We start from the raw sequence: 21988 nt of genomic DNA on the forward strand, positions 1-21988 counted from the left end.
ATCGGTGTAGAAACACCAAAGTTATACATGAAATACGCTATAAGTCATCGCGCGTGAATACAGAATCATGCCATAAGGATTATTTTTGTGTATCAGTTGCCGCGTTCGACGCGCTTCGCGGCGGGAGCTATAAAAAGGCGGCGGGTCCGCACCCGTTTCGCGTTGTCACGGCATCACGTGTGAACGGCTGAACCGATTTCGATAATTCTTTTCTATTATATTCCTTGAAGTACGAGGATGGTTCTTATGTAGAGAAAACGTAAATATGTTCCACGGGCGAAGCCGGGGCGGACCGCTAGTTTGTAAATATATTGTTATTAGTATAGTTAATGTTATTGCGGAATTGTTTTGTAAATATATGTAGATAGGTAGATACTTATTAATAATCGGACATTATAATCACGTACTTATTGTTATTGTTGATTTTGGGATATTTTATGAATAAATGGTGAAACTGGGTACGATTATATAGTTTTATTTGTGAATAAGCAATCCCCGATACCTATAATATCATAGTAATTTACAAATATTAAGATATGTACTATAGAACAGGGGGAATGAAAACATCTCCACACACACTTTTAATAGTACCAATAATTCACACTCTACTTTTACAACTGTAACAATATTTCATTATATACGATACGATTATGGTTTTTCAAACGTTTGGAAATTCATCTGATTTGACTGATTATAGAAAAAAAATATTGTTGTTTACAATCACCCCTGTTCACAATTACCTACCCACCCTAAGTTCTATAATTTTGAGTAATATCATATAATATGTAGAAGACATTTCAAAGCATTCTCGCACCGCACATTTTCTTCGCACATTATATTTTGTGGAAAAGCACCGTGTTTTCGTTACATCGATCGTGATATTGACCAATGAAATAATCGGTAGATATAGGTAGTGAGTCAAATACTTTTTCATCATTCAATTTTATTTGCAAGTGCTGTTGTTGGTGGATTAGAAAGACAAAAGAATAATATCGCACCAATTATATCGACTAATACAATTAGTTATGTACTATTACTTTGGAATGGAACATTATTGAAAGCTATTCTAATGACAGGATTCGCAAAAATTGTGTCTTTTTAGTAAAAAAATTGTCTACCCTCCCATTATGCAGTTAACAGCATAGTCTATTTATACAATAGTTTCGGCCCAAATGCACATAACTGCAGTTTATTCATATGAATTCTATAAAATATGATGTTGCAACAAATAATATGTACTTAAATAAAACAACAATTATTACAATACTTTTATTTCACAATAAAATCTCAATCAAAACTCAAGCATTCTTAACCAGTTGTGAACACAAATTCCTAAATAACACTAACAATACCTACATTATCGTTGAACTTTACTCTCATTAAAAACGCGCGAAGATTTAAACATGGCGGTAATTTCAAGTACACGTTCACAGCCTCTGTACTCGAGTTGAAAATAAAGAAACGTGACAACAATAAAATAATTAAACGAAGCATGAAAATAAAAATAGAATTGAAATAACAATTTCGAAAAATCGAAACGTCATTACCATATTCAAAACTGACATAATTAAAAAAAAAACAATAGACAAGATTTGACAGCCAGGAACAATTATGCACAGATAAATAATAACATCGAAAAAGGGTACAGATAGCGAAAGAATTGATAGGCCATAAACTAAAAACAATTTTATTATTTATTTATTCGACGTCTTCCTCCTGCAGCGCGCCGCCGCTCGCCCGCATCGACGCGCGGAGACGCTCCGACACTTCGGGCAGCTTCTTGAGCAGCAGGTGGAAGATTGGCGCCGGCATTGTTTGTTGCAGTACCTGCAATTTAAAAAATATATTAACTATACATTTTTAAACAATATTGTGTGGTGTTATTAACTTCTAATTTTTTAATATGAACGCAACAGTATGTACCCCAAAGTAGCAATATATTAAGCCTGCTGTGAAAATTGTCAGTGGTAGTGTAGCTTTATATATTATAATAACATTTATAAAACGTAATTTTAAGAAAATCCATCTTAAAAATTTGATTATTTAAATTTTAAGAGTATAAATTAGTATGCTGCTAATGTAGTAATATGTTGCTACAACTCATTCCTATATCCTAAACTCATATACCTTACAACTCATTCCTATATCCTAAACTCATATACCTTATCTGTATGAGCGGCCGTACACAGGCGGCTCGAGCAGTTAACGGCTGAGCGACGTACACGGACTGCTCGAGCGGTCGGTCGTTGCCAGCAGTGGATGAATGTCTATAGTTCAACAGTCGCGGCCTCAAGCCGTCCGTCTCAACTGCTTGATGCGGTCCGTGTACGGCCGCCCTATTATCTACACTTTTCAAATAACTTATTAAGTATCTACTCACGCTAAGCAACTGCTGCGTCTGTCCGCACACAGCTACCGCTTGGCCGAGATGCTCAACACCCGCTTCCAGGTCACCAGCTGCCAACAACTCTTCACCAAGTTGGATCTGAAAACATTAAATTGATGATGTTTGTATGAACGCGCCAATCTCGGGAAGAAATGGTTTGATTTAAAAAATTATTTCGGTGTTAGATAGCCCATTCATCGAGGAAGGCTATAGGTTATATATCATCTCGCTAAGACCAACAGGAGTAGAGCACTGCGGGTAAAATACGGAGCACAGCAAGTAACTACATAATAAGCCTTTACATTTGCCACTGCTATTTTAGAATAAAAAATTAAATTTGAAAATTTTCATTATAATTTTTAACCTCCTTAAAATAAGATCATCATTTCTATATTTGGAGCATTTTATAGAGTCAGAATCAGCAAAAATGCTGTATCATTACTGTCACTTATAATTAATTAACTAATACTTATTTATATCTTCACACAATTATATTCACGATAGTAAGGGTCGGCGTAGATATGTCGGAGCGCAGAGCGTTTTTCATTGTCAAACTATTATCAACATTATCCTCATTGATATAAATTTCAAAATCAAATAACAATTTATTACGGTGAATCATCTAAGCGATCGCATGCGAATGCGTAGTGCTATGCGCTTTTGGATATTATTATAATCAGGACAATGTCATTAATAGTTTCACAATAGCTATGCGCACCGCCATATCTGCACCGGCCCTAAAGTTATAAGCGCACTTATCATTTTATCTAAAATCAATAGTATTATAATACCTGTTGTAAGAAGAAACGTTGCATGGCTTCATGATCGTTCGTGTCTGGTAGCGGGCCGCCCATTGTGCGCGATCGTGACGCATTTTGTTGTGCCTTTTGTCTGCCTGTAATATTTTAATTAGATTATAATTAAATGATCAATAATGGATATTCATATTCTTTCTAAAATAATGCTTATTGCATTAAATTATGAAGTCAAAAAAGGTACATAATATACTTATTTCAAGGATACATGAAAAATATATATTTGAATAGCTTTCCTGCTTGCACGATCAACAAAAACTAATAATAAATAATTAATTATTTGATGTACTTCACACATATCTCTCAACTATAAAATCATATCATAAAATCACTGTCTTGAAATATAAAAGAAAGAGAAACAAACACTTTCACATGTATATTAGTGATGATAAAATGCTTATAAAAAAAGGTAAAACTTGAATGCCTTCTTGGCTGCAAAATAAATATATTATGTAACTTGCCAGAGCTATAACCATGTTGTTGCCTATGATTTGTGAGCAATTAAAAAAAAGAAAATGTTATTTAATGACGCCGGCAAGAAATATGTGCATTCTATCGTTATTTATGTGTGCATTCAGATGTGTAAATATCACTTTCTATGTTTCTAATTGTTTATAGTCAGAATTATTGAGAGATGCTTTATTTATATTAATGTATATATTTTTATAACATCACCATTTGCTTGAACGGTGTGGAAACCGACATGTCCAAGAATCAAAAAGTACAGACATGTCGAGAATCAAAAACTTCAATGACATGTGACATCCATGTAACATATAACCCGCACTTGTCCATCATAGTGGATTATGGCCTGATCGAAGGCCCGTGTCGAAGCAGTGGGAACATAATCGGCTGATGATGATGATATATAGATGATTTTCCTAATGACAGTTCCAAATTCTGCCTTTTTCTTAAATCTTTTCATAGTTTGTTACTTTAGCTACAGATGATATTTCTAATCACTTTAGGAATTATTCAAGACAAGCGGTCTGCCCCGGCTTCGCCCGTGGTACATATTTCGCAATAAAAGGTAGCCTATGTTCTTTCTCAGGGTCTATAGATTTTCTGTGCCAAATTTCATCAAAATTGGTTAAGAGGTTTATGCGTGAAAACAATACATACATACATAATTACAAACTTTTCCTCTTTATAATATTACATATTAGTATATTAGTATAGATAGTATAGATTAATTATTTTAACCTTTATATTTACTTCTTGGTACATGTTTTTATAATGAACTAGCATTCCGCCTGCGGCTTCGCCCGCGTTTTCAAAAAAAAACCCGCATAGTTCCCGTTCCCGTGGGATTTCCGGGATAAAACCTAGCCTATGTCACTCAGAAATGATGTAGCTTTCCAACAGTGAAAGAATTTTTCAAATCTGCCAAGTAGTTTCGGAGCCTATTCAATTCATACAAACAAACAAAAAATCAAACCTTTCCTCTTTATAATATTTGTATAGATGTATAGATGTATAGATGTATAGATAATTATCAAATATTTAATACATATTGCTGTATAACTGTGTTTGGAATGTTATGAAATTATTTTTATTTCTATGATGAAATGTTGTGTATTATGGGTAGGTCTGAATCAACCAGCATTTATTTTGTTACCCCTAACGTTCACCAGACCAGCTAGTATAACTATAAATGCTTAATTATTACATACATCTAAATACAGGCATGTATTTTTAATACTACCTCAGAAATTTACACTCTATTTTGCATATGGCTACAAATGCATGTTGAAAAAAGCTGTTTAATAATTAATTAATAGTAACTAGGAGACACACAACCAATATCTAAATACATACATATTACATTTAGATAAATCCATTAGTCCAAAACTCCAAAGAATACTAATTTGTGAATATTATTATAAAATGTTATTACTATATATTTTGTCTACTTCATTTGCTCATACATTACTGCAAGTATAAAGGGTAAACGTAGCTGGTGTCTGGTAAAACAATATTGAGAATTTAAACCACAGTTTAAACTAAAAAACGTGACATTGTTACGTACCGAAAAATTTTTAGGTTGTTATTATACAACAGCTGATAATATATTACTTGTAAAGCGCCGGAAAATTTGTGCACAACGTTCATTGTAAGAGTGAGTTAAAATAAACTTTAAATATAAAACTTACGTTCTCTCAATTTCTTTTTGTAAAGCGGATCCTTTCTGCGTTGCTGATCAAAATACACACAATACCCTAAGAAAAGAGTTCCGGCTAGGCCAACTGCAATTCCAAGAGTTGTGCGTGTTAGTTCCATTTCAAAATATGTTTTGTAGCAATAGATTCATATAAATAATCGAATTCCACGTCTTTTTAGTTACAAAATTTAATGTCCGCCATTTACTGAAGAGAAAGAATGAATGTTGGTATCCCTGTTTTTCACTATTGTTATGATTTTTTGGATACGTTCTATATATGCATTTATGTAATTATTTTAATAATTACTTAATAAATTCATGTAACTGAATTTCCTATTTTTATTTAATGCAGAGTAATATAATTTTATAAGGACAGATTAATGTGTTTAAATGAGAATTTATGTAAAATTAACAATATTTTATTTTATCTATGATGCCTTGAACATGTGGTGGAAAATAAATAAATTGCCATGTATAAAAAATATCGAATGTACACATGATTGAAATAGGAGATTTATCTTCCTTTTAAATAAATCCCTTTAATATTTATATATGCCGTTCGATCCCTGTAAGAAATACGCCTGTGAGATCCAGAGATGCCTTGTTGGTGAGTCAATTTAATATATTTTTAATTATGAAATCGCTTGCCGACTTCCGACATAATGTAGTCGCCATCTTTACTTCTATCCTTCAGTCGGCTCTAGATTTGCGGGCGTTTCATCGCCGTTTTTCAATGTTTTGCTCAATTATATCACAATTATTCCTTTCAAAATATACATAAAAAGTTCGTGAAGTGTTGCGTAATAGTTTGGTGTGAAAATGAGTTTTTTCGGATTCGGACAGACAGCGGATATCGAAATTGTATTCGATGATGCGGACAAACGTAAAGTTGCTGAGGTAAAAACGGATGATGGAAAAAAGGAAAAGCTTCTGCTTTATTATGATGGTGAAACTGTTTCTGGACGCGTAAATGTGACGTTGAGAAAGCCTGGGTCGAAATTAGAGCATCAAGGTATAAAAGTCGAGCTTATCGGACAAATCGAATTGTTTTATGATAGAGGTAATCATCACGAATTTATATCCTTGGTGAAGGAACTAGCCCGTCCCGGTGACCTTTTACAACACACCTCGTATCCCTTCGAATTCGCTAACGTGGAAAAACCTTACGAAGTGTACACGGGTGCGAACGTTAGACTCAGGTATTTTTTGCGAGCCACAATCGTTAGACGACTTACAGATATTGTAAAAGAAGTTGATATAGCTGTACACACACTATGCAGCTATCCCGATGTTCTAAATTCCATAAAAATGGAAGTAGGCATAGAAGATTGCCTCCACATAGAGTTTGAATACAACAAATCAAAATACCACTTGAAAGACGTAATTGTGGGTAAAATATATTTCCTACTGGTCAGAATAAAAATAAAACACATGGAAATATCAATAATTAAACGAGAAACCACCGGTTCTGGGCCTAATACATTTACAGAAAATGAGACTGTTGCTAAATACGAAATCATGGACGGTGCTCCGGTAAGAGGGGAGAGTATTCCGATTCGAGTGTTTCTAGCTGGTTATGACTTGACGCCCACAATGAGGGACATAAACAATAAATTCTCTGTAAGATACTATTTAAATCTTGTGCTAATGGATACTGAAGACCGCCGTTACTTCAAACAGCAAGAGGTTACGTTGTGGAGAAAGAGTGACAAGTCCCGATTGCCATTACATAATCCCCATCACCCACAAACGCAAACACTGGCAAATCCTCACCCTCAAAGGCAGCTTAGTGCATCAAGTGAAGAAAATTCTATAAGAACTGCATCTCCTAATGCTCCAGAAAATTTACAAAGGTCTATTTCACCCATGCCTACAGAAAAACAAAATGGACCTGCACAAATGGAAAAGGAAGAACCAGATCTATTACCAAACAAATTATCCAATACACATATTGAAAATCCATCGGAACTTCCTAAAACTAATGAAATATCTCAGCCTGTTAATGAACCTGAAATTGAAACGTTGGATGATAAACCTCTAGTGTCTGAAAAACCTACAATTAAAAACCAAGAAGCAGAGAAACCTCAAATTAGTGAAAAACCTCAAATCAACGATAAACCAAAAGCAAAACCGCAAGCCGAGAAAATAATGGTTGCGGAAAAACCATTGTTAGCGGAGAAACCACAGGTTGCAGAGAAGCCTGTATTATCACGACCAGAGAGTGTAGAAGCAAGTGCCAGCCAATAACCTCGTAACTTTGCGGTTGGCATTACGGCAACCCACAGAGACTGTATGTTTTCATATACGAAGACAATTGTTTAAACACATATGTATAGCCGATAGATTGTTATTGCCATTTCGTTTTTGATGTTTTATCAACGTAGGTTTATAAATAACTAATTAAGTGAAAACATTACGAAATTGTGATAAGGTATCTGAAAATAATGCACTAATATTTTAATTTATGGCACATCTCGAAGATGCTTTGCTAAAATGGAATCTTAAAGTACATATTTATTCAAAATTTAATCTAGGATAGAAGGAAATTATTAAAAATTGTATATCGGTGATGTATGCAAGAAAGATTTTCTTTTATTACTTTTTTATCTCATTTTTGATAAACATTCATTATTTACTATTGCATACAGAGCACTGTATTATATAGCTTAATATTATTTTTGCAAGATTTGTATATTTTTTACACAAATTAGTGTATTGTGAGAAAGCAATATATAAATATCTTTAGCCTTATATGTATATTAGGAAGGTCATGTCAAAGGGTGGTATATAATAGGTACCTCGTTAGATAATCTGTAGAAAACATTTTATTGTGAAAAACAAATTAATATAATTTTTAACATTTATGCATGTCTTTTATAGGCCTACCGTGACCATTAAATCCTAGATAAAAAGTCATTAATGCAAATACTAATATTTATACAGAGCTTTTCATCCATACCATGCTGCTAGAAGTATATTTTAATTGAAAATTCTAAACATTTGCAACAAAAGCCTCCCAAGAGATTTGGAAGCTATTCATACATAAATTATTAACTAGTTGTGGCAACTATTCTGATAGACAAGATCATAAATAAACCAGTAACGTAAATGTGTTAATTTTTTCATTGTATGCCTCTATTAATATTTATTATTTCTGTATGTATGATGATATATGTATGTATTATAGAGATTTCTACTCATATCAGTACTGTAAGACTTGAATGCTAGATATTTTTTTTGCACTGACTAAAGACAATCCAGACACTAAAAAAAATTGTTAGGTTTTCTCTCTCATTCTTATTCAACAGTGTTCCTATAGTTTCGTCCCTGTCGACGTTATGATTCGAGATTCGACTAAGGTGTGACAATAAAATAAAACACAGTAGTATTTTTTTTTGAATGGTGCGATTTTAATGAATACACAATAAGGGATTAAATTTCATACAATTTTGTACGTTATGATGAATAAAACTGGAAAAACAAGTTGTTAATGACTCGAGGAGTTAACAGGAAAAACGATGGGAGTAGTTCGTACATAACTTCCGATGTCACAGTAAATATGAGCCATGTTTGATGTTGCTGCCGATCCACATCAATTTGTCTCAATTGAATATATCAAATATGTCCTTCAATTGAGCATCGCGTATCTGGGACACATATCGATAAATTATTCGTTTTACACACGCCTCGTGCTGTATCATAATGACATGTTCAAACAAATTATGCGGTCGTATTCTTGTGTTATCCATGATGTAATAATATAGTGGATAATTTGCAATGATAGGTACTTCAATAAATTATGTATACAGGCAGCATATTTTCAATTGAACTTTTGGCTTAGTACCTTAAATTATGAAAAAAAATCTTGTGAATTTTCTATAAAAATACCTACCCAATTGCGCTATTGGATAAATCTGCTGCCACTTTCCTTAAATTTACTCTAAATCATTCAAGGTGCATTATTTGGTATCAAAATTTATTTATTAACAATATATTTGGTATTAGAATTGAATAATCGCTATAAATTATAATATGTAATCGCCTTTGTTTATATTGTATTCAGTTATTATATTTTCATTTGCATCTTTGATAAAAAAATCCAAGACTATTGTAAAAAGAATACTAAAAGTATATCTAAATAATCGTTAAATCGATTTAAATTGTATAGAAATGGTAGTACGTATTAAACATATGTAAAATTAAATTGTATACATTAAAGTTGGCTTATTATATTATATAGAAATAAGATAATTAGATGAGTCCATGTTATGTAAAACATTGTTATTATTAATCAGTTTAATTTCTAGTATTGTACCTTTTTTTAAGGAGGTTGAGTGCATGTCGATTATATCACATTGTTAATAAAATATATGTATAAACTGCTGAATGTGTTTTTTATTCATTATACTAGCTTTCCGCCCGCGGCTACGCCCACGTAGGTAGTCAAGGAAATTCCCATGGAAATGAGATGTAAACCTACGGATTTTTTTCCAACCCACGTGTACACCATATTCTTCTTTTGATCAACAAATGTATGTCCACAAATGACTATAAAAAATTCTAAAGATTCACGAATAAGTTAAATAGCACTACCTATCACAATAATTTTTTTGGCTTCCGCCCCTTGCTTGTCTCCAATTAGTTATTAGGCCGTTTTGGCTGTAATCAATATATCGTAAACAACTACATATTATGTTTTTGTATGGACGTTCTATGTCCAAGCTTCAATATCTGTATTTTGTCCCAGTGAATAAGCCGCTTTCTTTATACTTTTCAAGGCTTATCATTTCGTTTGAATGAAATGTTTTACATTGGTACCTAACTAAACTCGATAATATTATGATAAGGTTGGGTGTACGACCGACGCGAAGTATGATTATAGTAGATTATAGTTTTGTCCGGTTATTCATGTCATAGGTATTAGGGCTAATAATTATTTTAATTAAATAATGGTTTTGGACTGTTTTAACATTTTATGGATAAATTTTAGGAGAAAATAGACTGGAAATTTATTTCTTCTTTGCTCGCGTTCGTATTGTAATTATAAATTCTTAAATCCACATGAAAACATATGAAAAAGTTTCATTTAAATAGGTCCAGCCGTTTAGGAGCAATGCAGTGAAGATACAAATTATAAAGTTTTAAATTATAAGGCTTTTTTGATAGTATTTTTAGTCAAACTGCGAAGTTTACAAATGAATCATCAATAATTAAAAGTTCCTAGTACCTACTAATAGGTACTTATGTCAGTTCAAAGGTCGGATTGATGTATTGCACATGTAGGATACAACCTACTTACGTAGTACAATAATTAGTAATTACTATATGACGTAGTTAATAATTGTAGTTCTACTACCTAAATAAAGTGTTTGAACAACTCGGTGCATGTTAAAATCCCTACGTATTACATAACTACGTTTCTGCTGAGCATTGTTTTTTTCCATTGTTACTGTTAAAATAAACGCAAATTTTAATAGAATGGGCATTAAAAATTCTATAAAAACACATTATTGTGTTATAATATTACATAATACCTAAGTTGTTTGTTGTAAGTAACAAATCATTTGATTAAAAACTAGAATGGTTTTCGTTTGATTGGGAAACCCCCTAAAGTCGAATACAGCACGTAAAATTGTCAGTACACGAGAGAGAATATAAGTTTGATTTGTAGAAGAAAAAACTTGCACTTTTAATTTCACATGGCAATCTCAAAAATTACAGAACACAATTTTCAAGAGGTACGCTGCGGTCGCGTGTTCGAGGCTATGCGCCAGTGTTGCCTGAAGCATAAACCTGTGTCTCTGGTCTGTGAGGGTTATAGCCTGGAGCCGAGAGTGTTCGCGCCGGTGACAGATCGAGCTGATAGGAGCAGTGAGTGGATTTAATAGATACCTAGATTCAAATAGATTTGAAAATTGCAAGAATGAATTCTGAAAACACACTCTGAACTAAGCTGAGATAGAAAATTTCTTATATCATGTTAATAAATAATAATGTTGCTAGTAATTTTTTAAATCAGTTCAGTAGGTACTAAGGTTCAATAGTTTAATCTAGCAATGACCAAGTCGTGACAAACAGGTAAAATAAAATATTTTCTCTCTACGTCGGTAGTTATTTAATTCGTATGGATAACTCAAAAAACTATCAAGTTCACCACGAATGCAATATGATATGGGCTAGTGAAGCCTGTAAGTGTTTCAGAAATTTCCTAATTGCCTTAAAAACGAGCTACATTAGATGTCTAATCCTGCACATTAAACACAATGTTCTTACAACTATATAAATTTTGACATAGGTGTGTTGACATACCTGTGTTCTGAGTTTTTTATTGATAACCATTAACCATGTGATGTTTTAAGATGTTTTGAATATCGTTATCTCAGTTTGTTTTAATCTTTAATAATAGGTATAAGATTTAAGGATAAGTCGAAGAAGGGCAATTCACTTAAGTGTTAATTCCAATACTAATACAGCTCATGAACATTGTTTTATTATATTTTTTGTTCTGCTAATTATAAATTATATTGTTTCAGCTAAATAATATGGAACAGCGTCGTCGGAGCACTCCACTCGGTAAAAGAAGTTGGATATTCAGATACCCTAAAGTTTTTCAATTTACTTTCACTGGACTCTTTCTCGGCATTTTCTTTTCTAAGCCGTTATACGATATTTTCTTAAGGGAAAGCGAACCGATAGATACCAGCGAGCCGCCAACAACATACACCCGCAAACGAAATATTGAATAATGGAAGCTGTGTCCAAGGCAAAGGAACGATTCGCTAAATATCCTTTAATTTACGCGAAATGCTCCAAACAGGGAGCACTCTACGCTCGCTGTGTTTTACTAAGAGAAGATTCAGTTAAAAAAGACGATTGTGCAAAAGAATTTCAAGAATTCAAAACCTGTTTGCAAAGTGCCGCGAAGAGTTTAAAAACGCGAATATAAAATGAAGCGCGTCTTGAATTTGCCGTTTCATTTTCATGTTACCACCGCGTTTCTAATTCGCATTATTTTTGTGTATTACGCCACCTACCACGATCAACATTATGACGTTCCGTACACGGACATAGACTATAGAGTTTTTACAGATGCCGCGAAACACGTTTACAAAGGGGACTCTCCCTACAAACGACACACCTACAGATATAGTCCGATAATTGCGTTCCTTTTGACGCCAAATGTTTTTCTTAACGTTAATTTCGGGAAGATTTTATTTTGTGTTTTTGATTTACTATGTTCTTACGCCATAAAGAAGCTAATTGAGAGACAATTAGTTGGTAAAATCAATGGATCTACTATTGCTACCTATTGTTCTTTAGTTTGGTTATATAATCCGATGAGTATAGCTATTTCAACCAGAGGAAATGCAGATTCAATGCCTTGTTTTATTATAATTCTTTCGCTCTTATTTTTACAAACTGACGTTGTTGTAGGATACAGGAAATATATTCTTAGTGGTATATTTTTAGGTTTGTCCATACATTTACGGTTATATCCAATTGCGTTCACATTTCCCATGTATTTATCTCTTGGATCATATAAAATAAATCGTAATACTGTTATAAGAGATGGTATTATACAGCTACTACCGAATAAAAAACAACTTCTGTTAGCATTTAGTTGTATTATATCGTTTATTGCACTCACGGGTGCAATGTATTTGTTATATGATTACGAATTTTTATTCGAAACGTACATATATCATCTCTTTAGAAAGGACACGCGGCACAACTTTTCAGTTCTATTTTATTACTCTTATTTAACAGGCGGACAATTGTCCATAGATTTAGTTAAAACGTTGACCCAAATTTCGGAGTGTGTTATTTTGTTTGTAATTAGCTTAGCTTTTGGCACAGATAAACAAACGCTGCCGTTTGCTTTGTTTTGTCAATCTTTTGTCCTAGTGGCGTATAACAGCGTTATGACGTCACAATATTTTATATGGTTTTTGTCACTTTTACCATTGGTTATGCACGATTTACGGATGAAACCAAAAGCAGCGCTATTTTTAGCAATCCTATGGGTGCTTCCACAAGCAAAGTGGTTATATTATGCATATTTACTCGAGTTTAAAAGCCAAGAAATATTCTTTTACATATGGACAAGTGGCATTTTCTTTTTCGTTGAGAATATCTATATTTTGAGCAAACTTGTCAAGAGTTATAGCCCTAGTTATGGTTTCGGCCAGATCAGTGATAGTGAAATTAAAAATAAGTAGTTTACATAAGGTTGTAGATATTAGATACTTTTGAAATGAAATAAAAATAAAAAAAACATGTTCCTTTTTGTTTTATTTACTAACTAACAATGAGACTAAAATAAAAACAAATGCATTCAAACTGCAAACAATTTCAAGAAGTGACCACATAAATAAAATTTTAATATATGGTTTTTATAGTTTATGGTTATTAAATTGGTGTATATTTGCGCACATAAATGCCATAAAACATTTTGTACTCTCTCCAAGTGTGGATACCAACTAAAACCAATAATTTAAATTTAAATAATTGTAGTAAATTGAAACCACCTGTATCAGACAACAATTGTGTAAAAAATTATAAATTATTCTGTTTCAACAAACATGTATATAACTACTAACTTTATTGCAAACAAAAAATAACAGCATTTCCCAAAATACACTCAACCCTTTTCATTATGGCAACACTAAACTAACTGTCATCCAGCAAATGTCAAAGTTATTGTCTATGGTAACAATTTACTGCAATGTTCACTACTATTTCTTTTCCTGGAGGTTGATTTTTGTTAAATCTTCAGATTCGCCTTGCGACATGCTGGACAGCTTCTTGCCAATGCGTTCATGAACATCTAGATATTTGGCGACGCAACGATCTAAGCACACTGATTCGCCTTTGCCTGAAATATTAAACATATATGCTATAGATGATATACATGGTCCAAATTTTAACATTTTTACTATTCCATTAACAGGAGGAACTTTATTGTAGGTTTGAAAAAAGGTTTGGAAAAAATATACTGTCACATATAGTTATTATGGGCAACAATGCCCTTTAGTTACAAAAGTATTATAGAGAATGGTAAGTTTTATATTATTTCAGGTAAGTATATTCATATTTTATATTCAAATAAAAAAAATATATATATTTTAATTTATATATTTGTCTGTAAGATTTAAATGAAATTTTATATATGATCAGATAATATCTAAGATCTCATCATTGAACTTTTATATGCTACAAGCTGCTCTTCGCAGTTTCACCCACTTCTGTTGGTCTTACCATAGTGATATATAGCCTTCCTCGATAAATGGGCTATTTAAGACCAAAAGTATTTTTCAAATCGGACCAGTAGTTCCTGAGATAAGCGCATTCAAACAAACAAACTCTTCAGCTTTATAATATTAGGAAGTTAGAGCAAATGATTATATGCCTATTATTATACTATCTTACCTAATTCAGGTTCGAAATACTTCACAGGTATGCATTTGCGGTGGCAAGCCCCGACAAGACGGTTGTACATATCGGACATCATTTCAATCTCCAATTCCTGCACTAACTGCAGTTTTGCAGGGTCTAGCAATGGTGCGGCCATTTTGATGAATGTATTAAGACGTTACCTTAGGAATTACCTGTAGAATTTAAGTTATGTATGTCTCAAGTTATGATAATTTTTATAGTATCCTTATAAGAATTCAATTTAATAGGAAGTAAACAAATATTTAATTGGTTTGTTAGGAATCAATAAAATAATTATTTATCTGGTTGATATTGAAAGTAGAAAGCTACATATCGAACAATTTTTTACTGAAAATGTTATGTAAAATGCAGTAACGACGTCGGAGTGACTTACTTTTTACAATTTGCGATATACGTCTGGATATTCTCCTTCGTTAGATTTTTTCATGCGTTCACGAGATTTCATATTCTCCAAACGCTTGTCATTAATAGAGCTTTTGGCTAACACGAATAATGACAAACTGAAGGCTGTAATTCCAACCCTAAAAAAGTAATTTCCAGTCATTATAACTATAGAATTTTTAATGGTTCGTAAGTTTAAAACATAACCTATAAATTTTTTAAAATTACGGTAAAATAAAGAATAGTGTATATCTCACCACACACAAAAAGGACAAATTTATGGGAATGATTACTGTAATTATTGTGCAAATAATTACCAAGAAAGTGTTATTTTTCCAAATTTTCCAAGCGACATACTATTTTAAACCAAATGACACTTGACAATACTGTTAAAAATTGCCATATTTATGACAAATTTTAAATCTAAAAATTATGTAATTCATTAATTGATTATTAATTTATTGTACTAGCTTTATAAATAATATACTTAGTAAATGTTTTTTAAGGCGAGTATGTAGCAACATAACAATATCATCTTCAAATGAAAACTTTATTCGTGGAAATAGGTAAAACAATGTTACACAGATAAATCAGAACTCTGTGAAATAGAAAGCATAAACAATTAGGTCACAAACAATTTTTTTTTTTTACAAAATTGACATTGACAATAAAAAAGAATGTCAATGAACAAGCCACAACAGTCAAAACATTTAACATAACGTGTACAACAAACGAACCTAAAAGTCTATATAATTTATAATACTTAATTAAATACGTAAACAATATTCATTCTAACATCAAACATGCCGAAAGCAACTAAATTGCATAGCACGGGTAAGCCGAAAAGAATACAAAAATCTACCAAAAATGATGATCAAACATCCCCTGAAGAATCAACGAGGGAATTTCAATTGCAATTGCTGTGGTGCATTCAGCAATTAGAAAGATCTTTAGCAGATAAGAAAGGCAATGAAAAACAATGTAAGTATGATGTTTGCTTTGTTTATTAAAAATTTTTTGGAAAGTCTATTTCTCCACACACAAAATATGTACCTATTGAATTATTGCTTCTCGTTTTGAATTATTGCTTGATTTTAACAATTTAAATTATTAATGATTCATACACAAAATATAAGTTTAATATGTTTTATAATTATAATTATTACTAATTGAGATTTTTTTTCAGTGCAAGAAATATGGAAAGTACTCACAGTCTTAAAAAATAATAATCAATCAATAATTAGAAAAAGACAGTTAATGAGGACACACTTAGGTGATTATAGAGCAAAAATGGCCGCAGAAGAAAAGAAGTTGGTCAAAAGTATGTAAGGATCTGTATAAACACTTTTTTACTATGTTTATAAGTTTAGTGTTAATTCTCTAGACATAAGACGTTATTTTATATACATATTTTCTGTAATGAATCTGAAATAGCGTAAAGTTAATTCATGACCAATAAGTTTGCTAGCTTTCCGAGTTGTTAAGTATGAATGTGTAGCGACACCTCGCTCTGAATCGCGCAAGCTAAATGTTTTCGCTACAGAGCATATATATATAATATGCTACTTTCCGACATCATTAATCGGGGCCTTAAGGGGCCGTTCAAGTATTACGTAAGCACCAAGGGGGGGTGGGGGGGTCTCTGTTTTGCTTATTTTGGATGACATGGGGGGTGGGGGGGTCTAGATGATGATTACGTCATCGTTAGTTATTTAAGTTTTTTCGGGGATTCCCGCAAATAATACATATGCGTAGGCACTCGCTTTGAGAACTAGGTTAGGGGAATTACCGCGCATTAGGGAAATTACTGTGCGCTATTCACTTGTCAAATCCAAGTTACCTATACCAAAAACTGTTCGAAAGTTTTGAAAAATCTCATACTGGGACGAAAGTGCAAAATGTACAAAAGTTATATTTAACGAAGTTTGGCGAAATTATAAATTACAAGCAAAGTCAGATAAGGAACTAGATATGATATTGTATCTAAGAGAATTGAAGAAGAATTGCAAGCGGCGACTAAAAATAAATCCAATCTGCTTCATTTTTTTTCCGAGGTGAGTAAATATTATAAGTACAAAGTTTCTCTTTACGTTCTGTAACAGTTAAAACGACTTATGAGTAAAAAATATGATGGCCTATCTCAAAGTAAAAAGGTAAATGATTGATATTTTATTTCTTAACATCGACTCCGGCAATTGGTCACAAAATACACGGTGTTTTCAATATCTGTATGTGAAGGGTTTCTATGGGGAAAAGCTTTCAATAATATTTAAACGCTGGTTTTATTTAGCAGACTCACAACACTGAGCAGCAATCCAATGTCAACGATAACTTAGAATCATGGATTCAGGTTTTATGGACTGAAGACTGTTAAGTAATGTGTTCCGAAAATATTCTTTATTGATTATATTTTTTTGTCATTTACTCTATGCGTATCAGTTAAACCTAATATTTTCATGAATTTTCCTATTTTAAAAATAACAAAATAAAAAAAACATTTATTACTAAAAATGTTTACGTAAGCATAGGGGGAGGGGGTAAGTGCTTTGCTTACTTTTGATGACAAGGGGGGCGGGGGGGTAAAAAATGGTAAGAAATCTGCTTACGTAATACTTGAACGGCCCCTAACGGCTGGCCAGTCGAGTAGACTGGTTGAGGATCCTCCCTTTTTCGATGGAGGAATTCCACCTGCCTTCCTCCACAGAAAGCATTATGTTTTTTTTGAGTTCCAAATAATATTTTGTTTTAGTATCTTTCGCATATATTTATGTTTTTTTTTTTAATAACAAGCCTCCAACTACCTCATGTATTAAATGATCTCTTGAGAATCAGTTGAATATTATTTAAGATGTGTATTATACAAAAAAATATTCATATATTAATTTAACTTAATTGTTTTCAGTGACAAGCAAGATAAAAATTGCAGATAGTCCATCACAACCGAAGGCGACATTTATACGAAAGTCTGCATTTCTATCGACCGGAGAAAATGCATTTAAATTCAATTTCAATGTTCCTCAAGAGCCTGAAACTAAGGAAGAAACAGAAGATAGCAAAACTGAGGCATTAAATAATTTAAATAATACTGAAAAAACTCCAGATGAAAACAAAACTCCAAATGAAAATAAAGAAGAAAACAAAAATAAATGCAAATTTACAATGTCTGGCTCTGGATTTAAGTTTAATTTTGATGTAGATAGCAATTAATTTAGATAATCTTGTAAATAAAGATGATAATTATTTAGTACAAGTAAACTGCCAGTTAACTGTATCCATTTGTAGATTGCTTTCTCTTTCAACATTGCTTATAGCTGCAAGGTTTGACATGCATGACAAAGTTGTAGTTTTATGTATACAAATCTGTGTTTTTGTAAACTTGTAAAGGTCTGCAGGCATGGTTAAAGTATCTCTGCTATTTTTAATTTATAAAAATCACCTTCAATAATTATCCATACAGGAATAAAAGAGATATGTATAGTGAAAAACCTTTGGCCCGGCTGTACATGGACTGCTCGAGCAGTTAACGGCTGAGTGACGTACCCGCTTCTCGAGCAGTCGGTCGTTGACTGCTCGAGCTGTCGCTACAAACCGCGCAGTTGACGGCTTCAAGCGGTCGCGACTGCTCGAGCAGTCCGTGTACGGCAGTGAATGAATGTCTATAGTTCACCGCGCGGTCGCGGCTTCAAGCCGTCGGTCTCAACTGCTTGAAGCAGTCAATGTACGGCCGTCCTTAGACACTGCAGTTAGGACAGTGTTTAAATTGTATAATAGTGCAATAAATTAAAATATTAAATGTATTCATCATCTTATTTAACAAGACTGAAATGAAAACAATGTAAATATGACTGATTTTATTATTGGTGATTTTACAAAAATTATAACTTATTACTTTCAGCAACAAAACTTGGATCTGTGAACATTTCAACACAGTGATTGTAATTTAATTAATAAAGTCTTGTTTTTTATATGGTCTTTTATTTATTTTCCCGATTTATGTATTACAATGTATGTGTAGTATTAATTGCTTCAATTATTGATAAGTACCAATATTGAACTTGTTATTTTATTACCTACTAATGATAAGATATTTCCGCAACTTTAAAAGAACCTAGGTATTTAATTAAGTATTTCGTAATAGGAAGGCTAGGCGTCGTCCTATACAAAATATTAAAAATTTCGTATCAAATTCGTTAAAACATGTTAAAATGAAATCGCCGATTCGACGTGCCCTTATCACAAAGATTCTGGTAATAGAACTCCGCGACAACCGTCATCTCATTTTTCTGTATTTTTTTCGCACAACTGAAACTTTCAAAGAAATTCTTCGAATTCACAACTGACATGCCGACGGGTAGCTCATATTTGCTATAATACGCTCCCCATGTAGCAAGACCAAGCAATCTATTGGTTTTCATATTAATAACAGCGCCACCTTCTACGCCGTGATAGTTGTCGCATTTTTTCTCATCTCTTCGATATTCTTCTAAAGTGCAAGAGTGATAGCAAGGAACATTGAACTGCCCCATTAGATAGCTGAATGTAAAAACTTCTTTACATAGCAGAAATTCGATGTACACTTCCAGTTCGGTTAGACGGAACTCTGTATCGGCTGTTCTGAACTTGTACAAATCCTAAAAAAGATATTCGATTGCATATTGAAGCGAATTTGATTACGAATTACGTACCTGTATTAGGACCTAGACTATTCGTTGTTACGAATAAGTAATAAATGAAATTGGGTAAATCTCTACTTCCTTACTAGCTTCCACTCCAAAACTCCTCGACTGATTTAGATGAAATTGAGTACAAAGATAGTTTGAAACTCTTGAAAGCGTGTAAAAAATCGCTACGGTATTTTCCTTTTACTAGGTACGCGGGCTAGGTTGCGGCCAGAAACCTAGTAAAGTACCTAATAAAAAGAATCCTTTGATATAATATAGTTAGGTAGGTATAATCTAAAATCTTACTGCATACTGATACACACATACTTAATCATAAATAATAGCTGTTCTATATCCTAATCCCACTTATCCTACAGGAGGCAAATCTAACTAACCAAAAATCATTAAAATCGGTCGGAGGAGGTTTCTTCTACGGAAAGCAGCTTCTGCAGAGAAGAGCGGGAAAAAGCTAGTAGATGATACCACTCTGCGGCATTCATAGTACATTATATGTTTTTTCTACGATGATTTTATCACTAAAAACTTACTTTTTTTAGAGCATATCCCACAACTTTATGCGTATCATTAAAAGTTAATTTTGAGTACCATTTATACGTACTGTCTGTACGATTTATATTGAATAAATCCACCGTATACCAGGTGCCTCTGTAACCTTTATGGACTACAATAAACCCAATATCGTCATATGATTGTTTACTATTATTTGAAGGGGATACAATCGCTTTAGTATTCAGTATTTCGGTGTTGTATATGACTCTTATGTATGGTAAGTGGAGACTGGAATTATGAAGAAATTAAATTTATAAGGGTATATTAGCAGCTATAACTTATAAGTATAAACTATCGCCTCGATACCTTCGAGTGTTTGTTTTGGTAAAAAAAATTGCTTAAAACTTGCTCCCAACAGAGGGGGTTGAGTAAGTTTTAAGTATTTTTTTTTCCTATCTCATCTACACTTATCTGATGGGAGATTTTGAGTTTTTAAAAATGTGTAGGTAATGTTTCTGGTAAGTATTAAAACACTGATAATAGCTGATAACCATGTCTCATCTACGTGACATGTGGCTATAGAGCCGCCCATTACCCATAAGCACATTATGTAATTTGTAAGTAATTCAAAATCTAATACATAGTTCGTCAAACATATCAATGAGCTCATGAGTTCGATGCTCTGTTGAAAATGCAAATTATTTTCCACAATACATACTTGACTTATCAAATACAGCAGGCGAAAATCAACCATATCCTCTACGAATAACGCTGTATATTATTATTGTTGAAACTTGCTCCTCTATAGCTTGTAAACCTTGTTAGAAATGCGCTACAGATCGAAAACTGTTCTATAGCGTTGATAAATCTAATACTCCGTAGAAATCGTACCTATGAATGCATCTATAAGCAGTTATGAATATTTCCGGGTGAATACAAGTAGCGGTACACATGTGAGGTTTCTGAGAATATCGGGAATGTATTATTCTGGCTATCCACGGGTAATCCGATTCAGTTACAGGTATTGCATTCACTTCATAATGTACCAAAGGAGGGAAGACTGAAAATAGGTTTAAATTTAGGAAGATAGGATACATCTTTTATTAGAATTATATTCAAGCAAACTAAGCTGTTAAATATCGCAATGAATAATAATTAGCCATTTTAATTATATCATATTCGTGTGATGTATGCAAATAATAAAAACTTCACATTCTATAATGCAGTTAGAAAGGAAGCATTTAGAAAAGCCCTTACAAGTTTTTTTTAAGTATACATCTTCTTCTTCGTGGTTATCCCTCCGTTGCCATATAATATCCTCGAAATTATCGTATTCTTCACCAAAACATATGTTTAATATGATAAAGAAATAAAATTTATACATAAACATTTTATTGATTTTACAAAGACTAGGCACTATTGTAATACACTTATGTTTATTGTCGTTTCGTTAACTGGATATCGTAAAATGTATTTCTATATCGCATTAGCTTTTAGCTACTGTGGAAATATTATAGTGTAATTTATTTGTATGTTCAGTTTTATTAAAAAATAAATTATATTCACTAAGATTACTCCCAAACTAACACTATTCAAATATAACGGCTCCGTACTTTTG

At 32.6% G+C, this 21988-nt stretch overlaps 8 protein-coding genes across 8 annotated transcripts; 5 read left to right on the forward strand and 3 right to left on the reverse strand.

Annotated features, from left to right (window-relative positions):
• Nucleotides 1-1255: 1255 nt before the first annotated feature.
• On the reverse strand, nucleotides 1256-5592 carry LOC149476583 (mitochondrial import receptor subunit TOM20 homolog). Its single transcript, XM_089711819.1, has 4 exons — nucleotides 5355-5592; nucleotides 3178-3281; nucleotides 2381-2485; nucleotides 1256-1827 (listed from the first exon to the last, which is right to left on the reverse strand). The coding sequence occupies exons 1-4, from the start codon at nucleotides 5479-5481 to the stop codon at nucleotides 1699-1701; spliced, it is 465 nt and encodes a 154-aa protein (XP_089567945.1). The 5' UTR covers nucleotides 5482-5592; the 3' UTR covers nucleotides 1256-1698.
• Nucleotides 5593-5810: 218 nt separating this feature from the next.
• Nucleotides 5811-12037, forward strand: LOC149476584 (cx9C motif-containing protein 4). The gene is made up of 3 exons (XM_089711827.1): nucleotides 5811-5969; nucleotides 11084-11233; nucleotides 11896-12037. Exons 1-3 carry the CDS (start codon nucleotides 5915-5917, stop codon nucleotides 11901-11903), a joined length of 213 nt encoding a protein of 70 aa, XP_089567953.1. The 5' UTR covers nucleotides 5811-5914; the 3' UTR covers nucleotides 11904-12037.
• On the forward strand, nucleotides 6029-9749 carry Vps26 (vacuolar protein sorting 26). Its single transcript, XM_089711792.1, has one exon. It carries the CDS (start codon nucleotides 6182-6184, stop codon nucleotides 7607-7609), a length of 1428 nt encoding a protein of 475 aa, XP_089567918.1. The 5' UTR covers nucleotides 6029-6181; the 3' UTR covers nucleotides 7610-9749.
• On the forward strand, nucleotides 11975-12308 carry LOC149476586 (uncharacterized). Its single transcript, XM_089711828.1, has one exon. The coding sequence runs from the start codon at nucleotides 12108-12110 to the stop codon at nucleotides 12306-12308; it is 201 nt and encodes a 66-aa protein (XP_089567954.1). The 5' UTR covers nucleotides 11975-12107.
• Nucleotide 12309: 1 nt separating this feature from the next.
• PIG-M (Phosphatidylinositol glycan anchor biosynthesis class M) lies at nucleotides 12310-13644 on the forward strand. The gene has a single exon (XM_089711795.1). It carries the CDS (start codon nucleotides 12310-12312, stop codon nucleotides 13579-13581), a length of 1272 nt encoding a protein of 423 aa, XP_089567921.1. The 3' UTR covers nucleotides 13582-13644.
• Tim10 (translocase of inner membrane 10) lies at nucleotides 13642-15601 on the reverse strand. Its single transcript, XM_089711825.1, has 4 exons — nucleotides 15457-15601; nucleotides 15192-15339; nucleotides 14792-14970; nucleotides 13642-14237 (listed from the first exon to the last, which is right to left on the reverse strand). The coding sequence occupies exons 3-4, from the start codon at nucleotides 14931-14933 to the stop codon at nucleotides 14098-14100; spliced, it is 282 nt and encodes a 93-aa protein (XP_089567951.1). The 5' UTR covers nucleotides 14934-14970; nucleotides 15192-15339; nucleotides 15457-15601; the 3' UTR covers nucleotides 13642-14097.
• A 268-nt stretch (nucleotides 15602-15869) lies between these two features.
• On the forward strand, nucleotides 15870-19164 carry LOC149476589 (UPF0488 protein CG14286). Its single transcript, XM_089711713.1, has 3 exons — nucleotides 15870-16180; nucleotides 16386-16520; nucleotides 18102-19164. Exons 1-3 carry the CDS (start codon nucleotides 16003-16005, stop codon nucleotides 18404-18406), a joined length of 618 nt encoding a protein of 205 aa, XP_089567839.1. The 5' UTR covers nucleotides 15870-16002; the 3' UTR covers nucleotides 18407-19164.
• A 225-nt stretch (nucleotides 19165-19389) lies between these two features.
• Nucleotides 19390-21754, reverse strand: LOC149476590 (uncharacterized). The gene is made up of 4 exons (XM_089711660.1): nucleotides 21628-21754; nucleotides 21262-21430; nucleotides 20409-20658; nucleotides 19390-19830 (listed from the first exon to the last, which is right to left on the reverse strand). The coding sequence occupies exons 1-4, from the start codon at nucleotides 21752-21754 to the stop codon at nucleotides 19390-19392; spliced, it is 987 nt and encodes a 328-aa protein (XP_089567786.1).
• Between the last annotated feature and the right edge of the window lie 234 nt (nucleotides 21755-21988).

The sequence above is a fragment of the Colias philodice genome, chromosome 27 (assembly GCF_061535455.1).
Source record: "Colias philodice isolate Cphi_HAF_F1 chromosome 27, ilColPhil1 Martin Lab GWU primary, whole genome shotgun sequence".
Lineage (NCBI taxonomy): Eukaryota > Metazoa > Arthropoda > Insecta > Lepidoptera > Pieridae > Colias > Colias philodice.

Excerpts from the sequence above, each read along its gene's own strand:
- LOC149476583 (XM_089711819.1), bottom strand. The coding sequence starts at position 5,481 with ATGGAACTAACACGCACAACTCTTGGAATTGCAGTTGGCCTAGCCGGA. Across the intron at positions 3,282-5,354 it reads CAAAAAGAAATTGAGAGAAC|GCAGACAAAAGGCACAACAA; the intron begins GTAAGTTTTATA and ends AAAATATTACAG. Across the intron at positions 2,486-3,177 it reads AACGTTTCTTCTTACAACAG|ATCCAACTTGGTGAAGAGTT; the intron begins GTATTATAATAC and ends TAATGTTTTCAG.
- LOC149476584 (XM_089711827.1), top strand. The coding sequence starts at position 5,915 with ATGCCGTTCGATCCCTGTAAGAAATACGCCTGTGAGATCCAGAGATGC. Across the intron at positions 5,970-11,083 it reads GATCCAGAGATGCCTTGTTG|AACACAATTTTCAAGAGGTA; the intron begins GTGAGTCAATTT and ends CAAAAATTACAG.
- Vps26 (XM_089711792.1), top strand. The coding sequence starts at position 6,182 with ATGAGTTTTTTCGGATTCGGACAGACAGCGGATATCGAAATTGTATTC.
- LOC149476586 (XM_089711828.1), top strand. The coding sequence starts at position 12,108 with ATGGAAGCTGTGTCCAAGGCAAAGGAACGATTCGCTAAATATCCTTTA.
- PIG-M (XM_089711795.1), top strand. The coding sequence starts at position 12,310 with ATGAAGCGCGTCTTGAATTTGCCGTTTCATTTTCATGTTACCACCGCG.
- Tim10 (XM_089711825.1), bottom strand. The coding sequence starts at position 14,933 with ATGGCCGCACCATTGCTAGACCCTGCAAAACTGCAGTTAGTGCAGGAA. Across the intron at positions 14,238-14,791 it reads GTATTTCGAACCTGAATTAG|GCAAAGGCGAATCAGTGTGC; the intron begins GTAAGATAGTAT and ends TTAATATTTCAG.
- LOC149476589 (XM_089711713.1), top strand. The coding sequence starts at position 16,003 with ATGCCGAAAGCAACTAAATTGCATAGCACGGGTAAGCCGAAAAGAATA. Across the intron at positions 16,181-16,385 it reads GAAAGGCAATGAAAAACAAT|TGCAAGAAATATGGAAAGTA; the intron begins GTAAGTATGATG and ends ATTTTTTTTCAG. Across the intron at positions 16,521-18,101 it reads AGAAAAGAAGTTGGTCAAAA|TGACAAGCAAGATAAAAATT; the intron begins GTATGTAAGGAT and ends AATTGTTTTCAG.
- LOC149476590 (XM_089711660.1), bottom strand. The coding sequence starts at position 21,754 with ATGTATAAATTTTATTTCTTTATCATATTAAACATATGTTTTGGTGAA. Across the intron at positions 20,659-21,261 it reads GCTTATAGATGCATTCATAG|TCTCCACTTACCATACATAA; the intron begins GTACGATTTCTA and ends TCATAATTCCAG. Across the intron at positions 19,831-20,408 it reads TGGGATATGCTCTAAAAAAA|GATTTGTACAAGTTCAGAAC; the intron begins GTAAGTTTTTAG and ends TATCTTTTTTAG.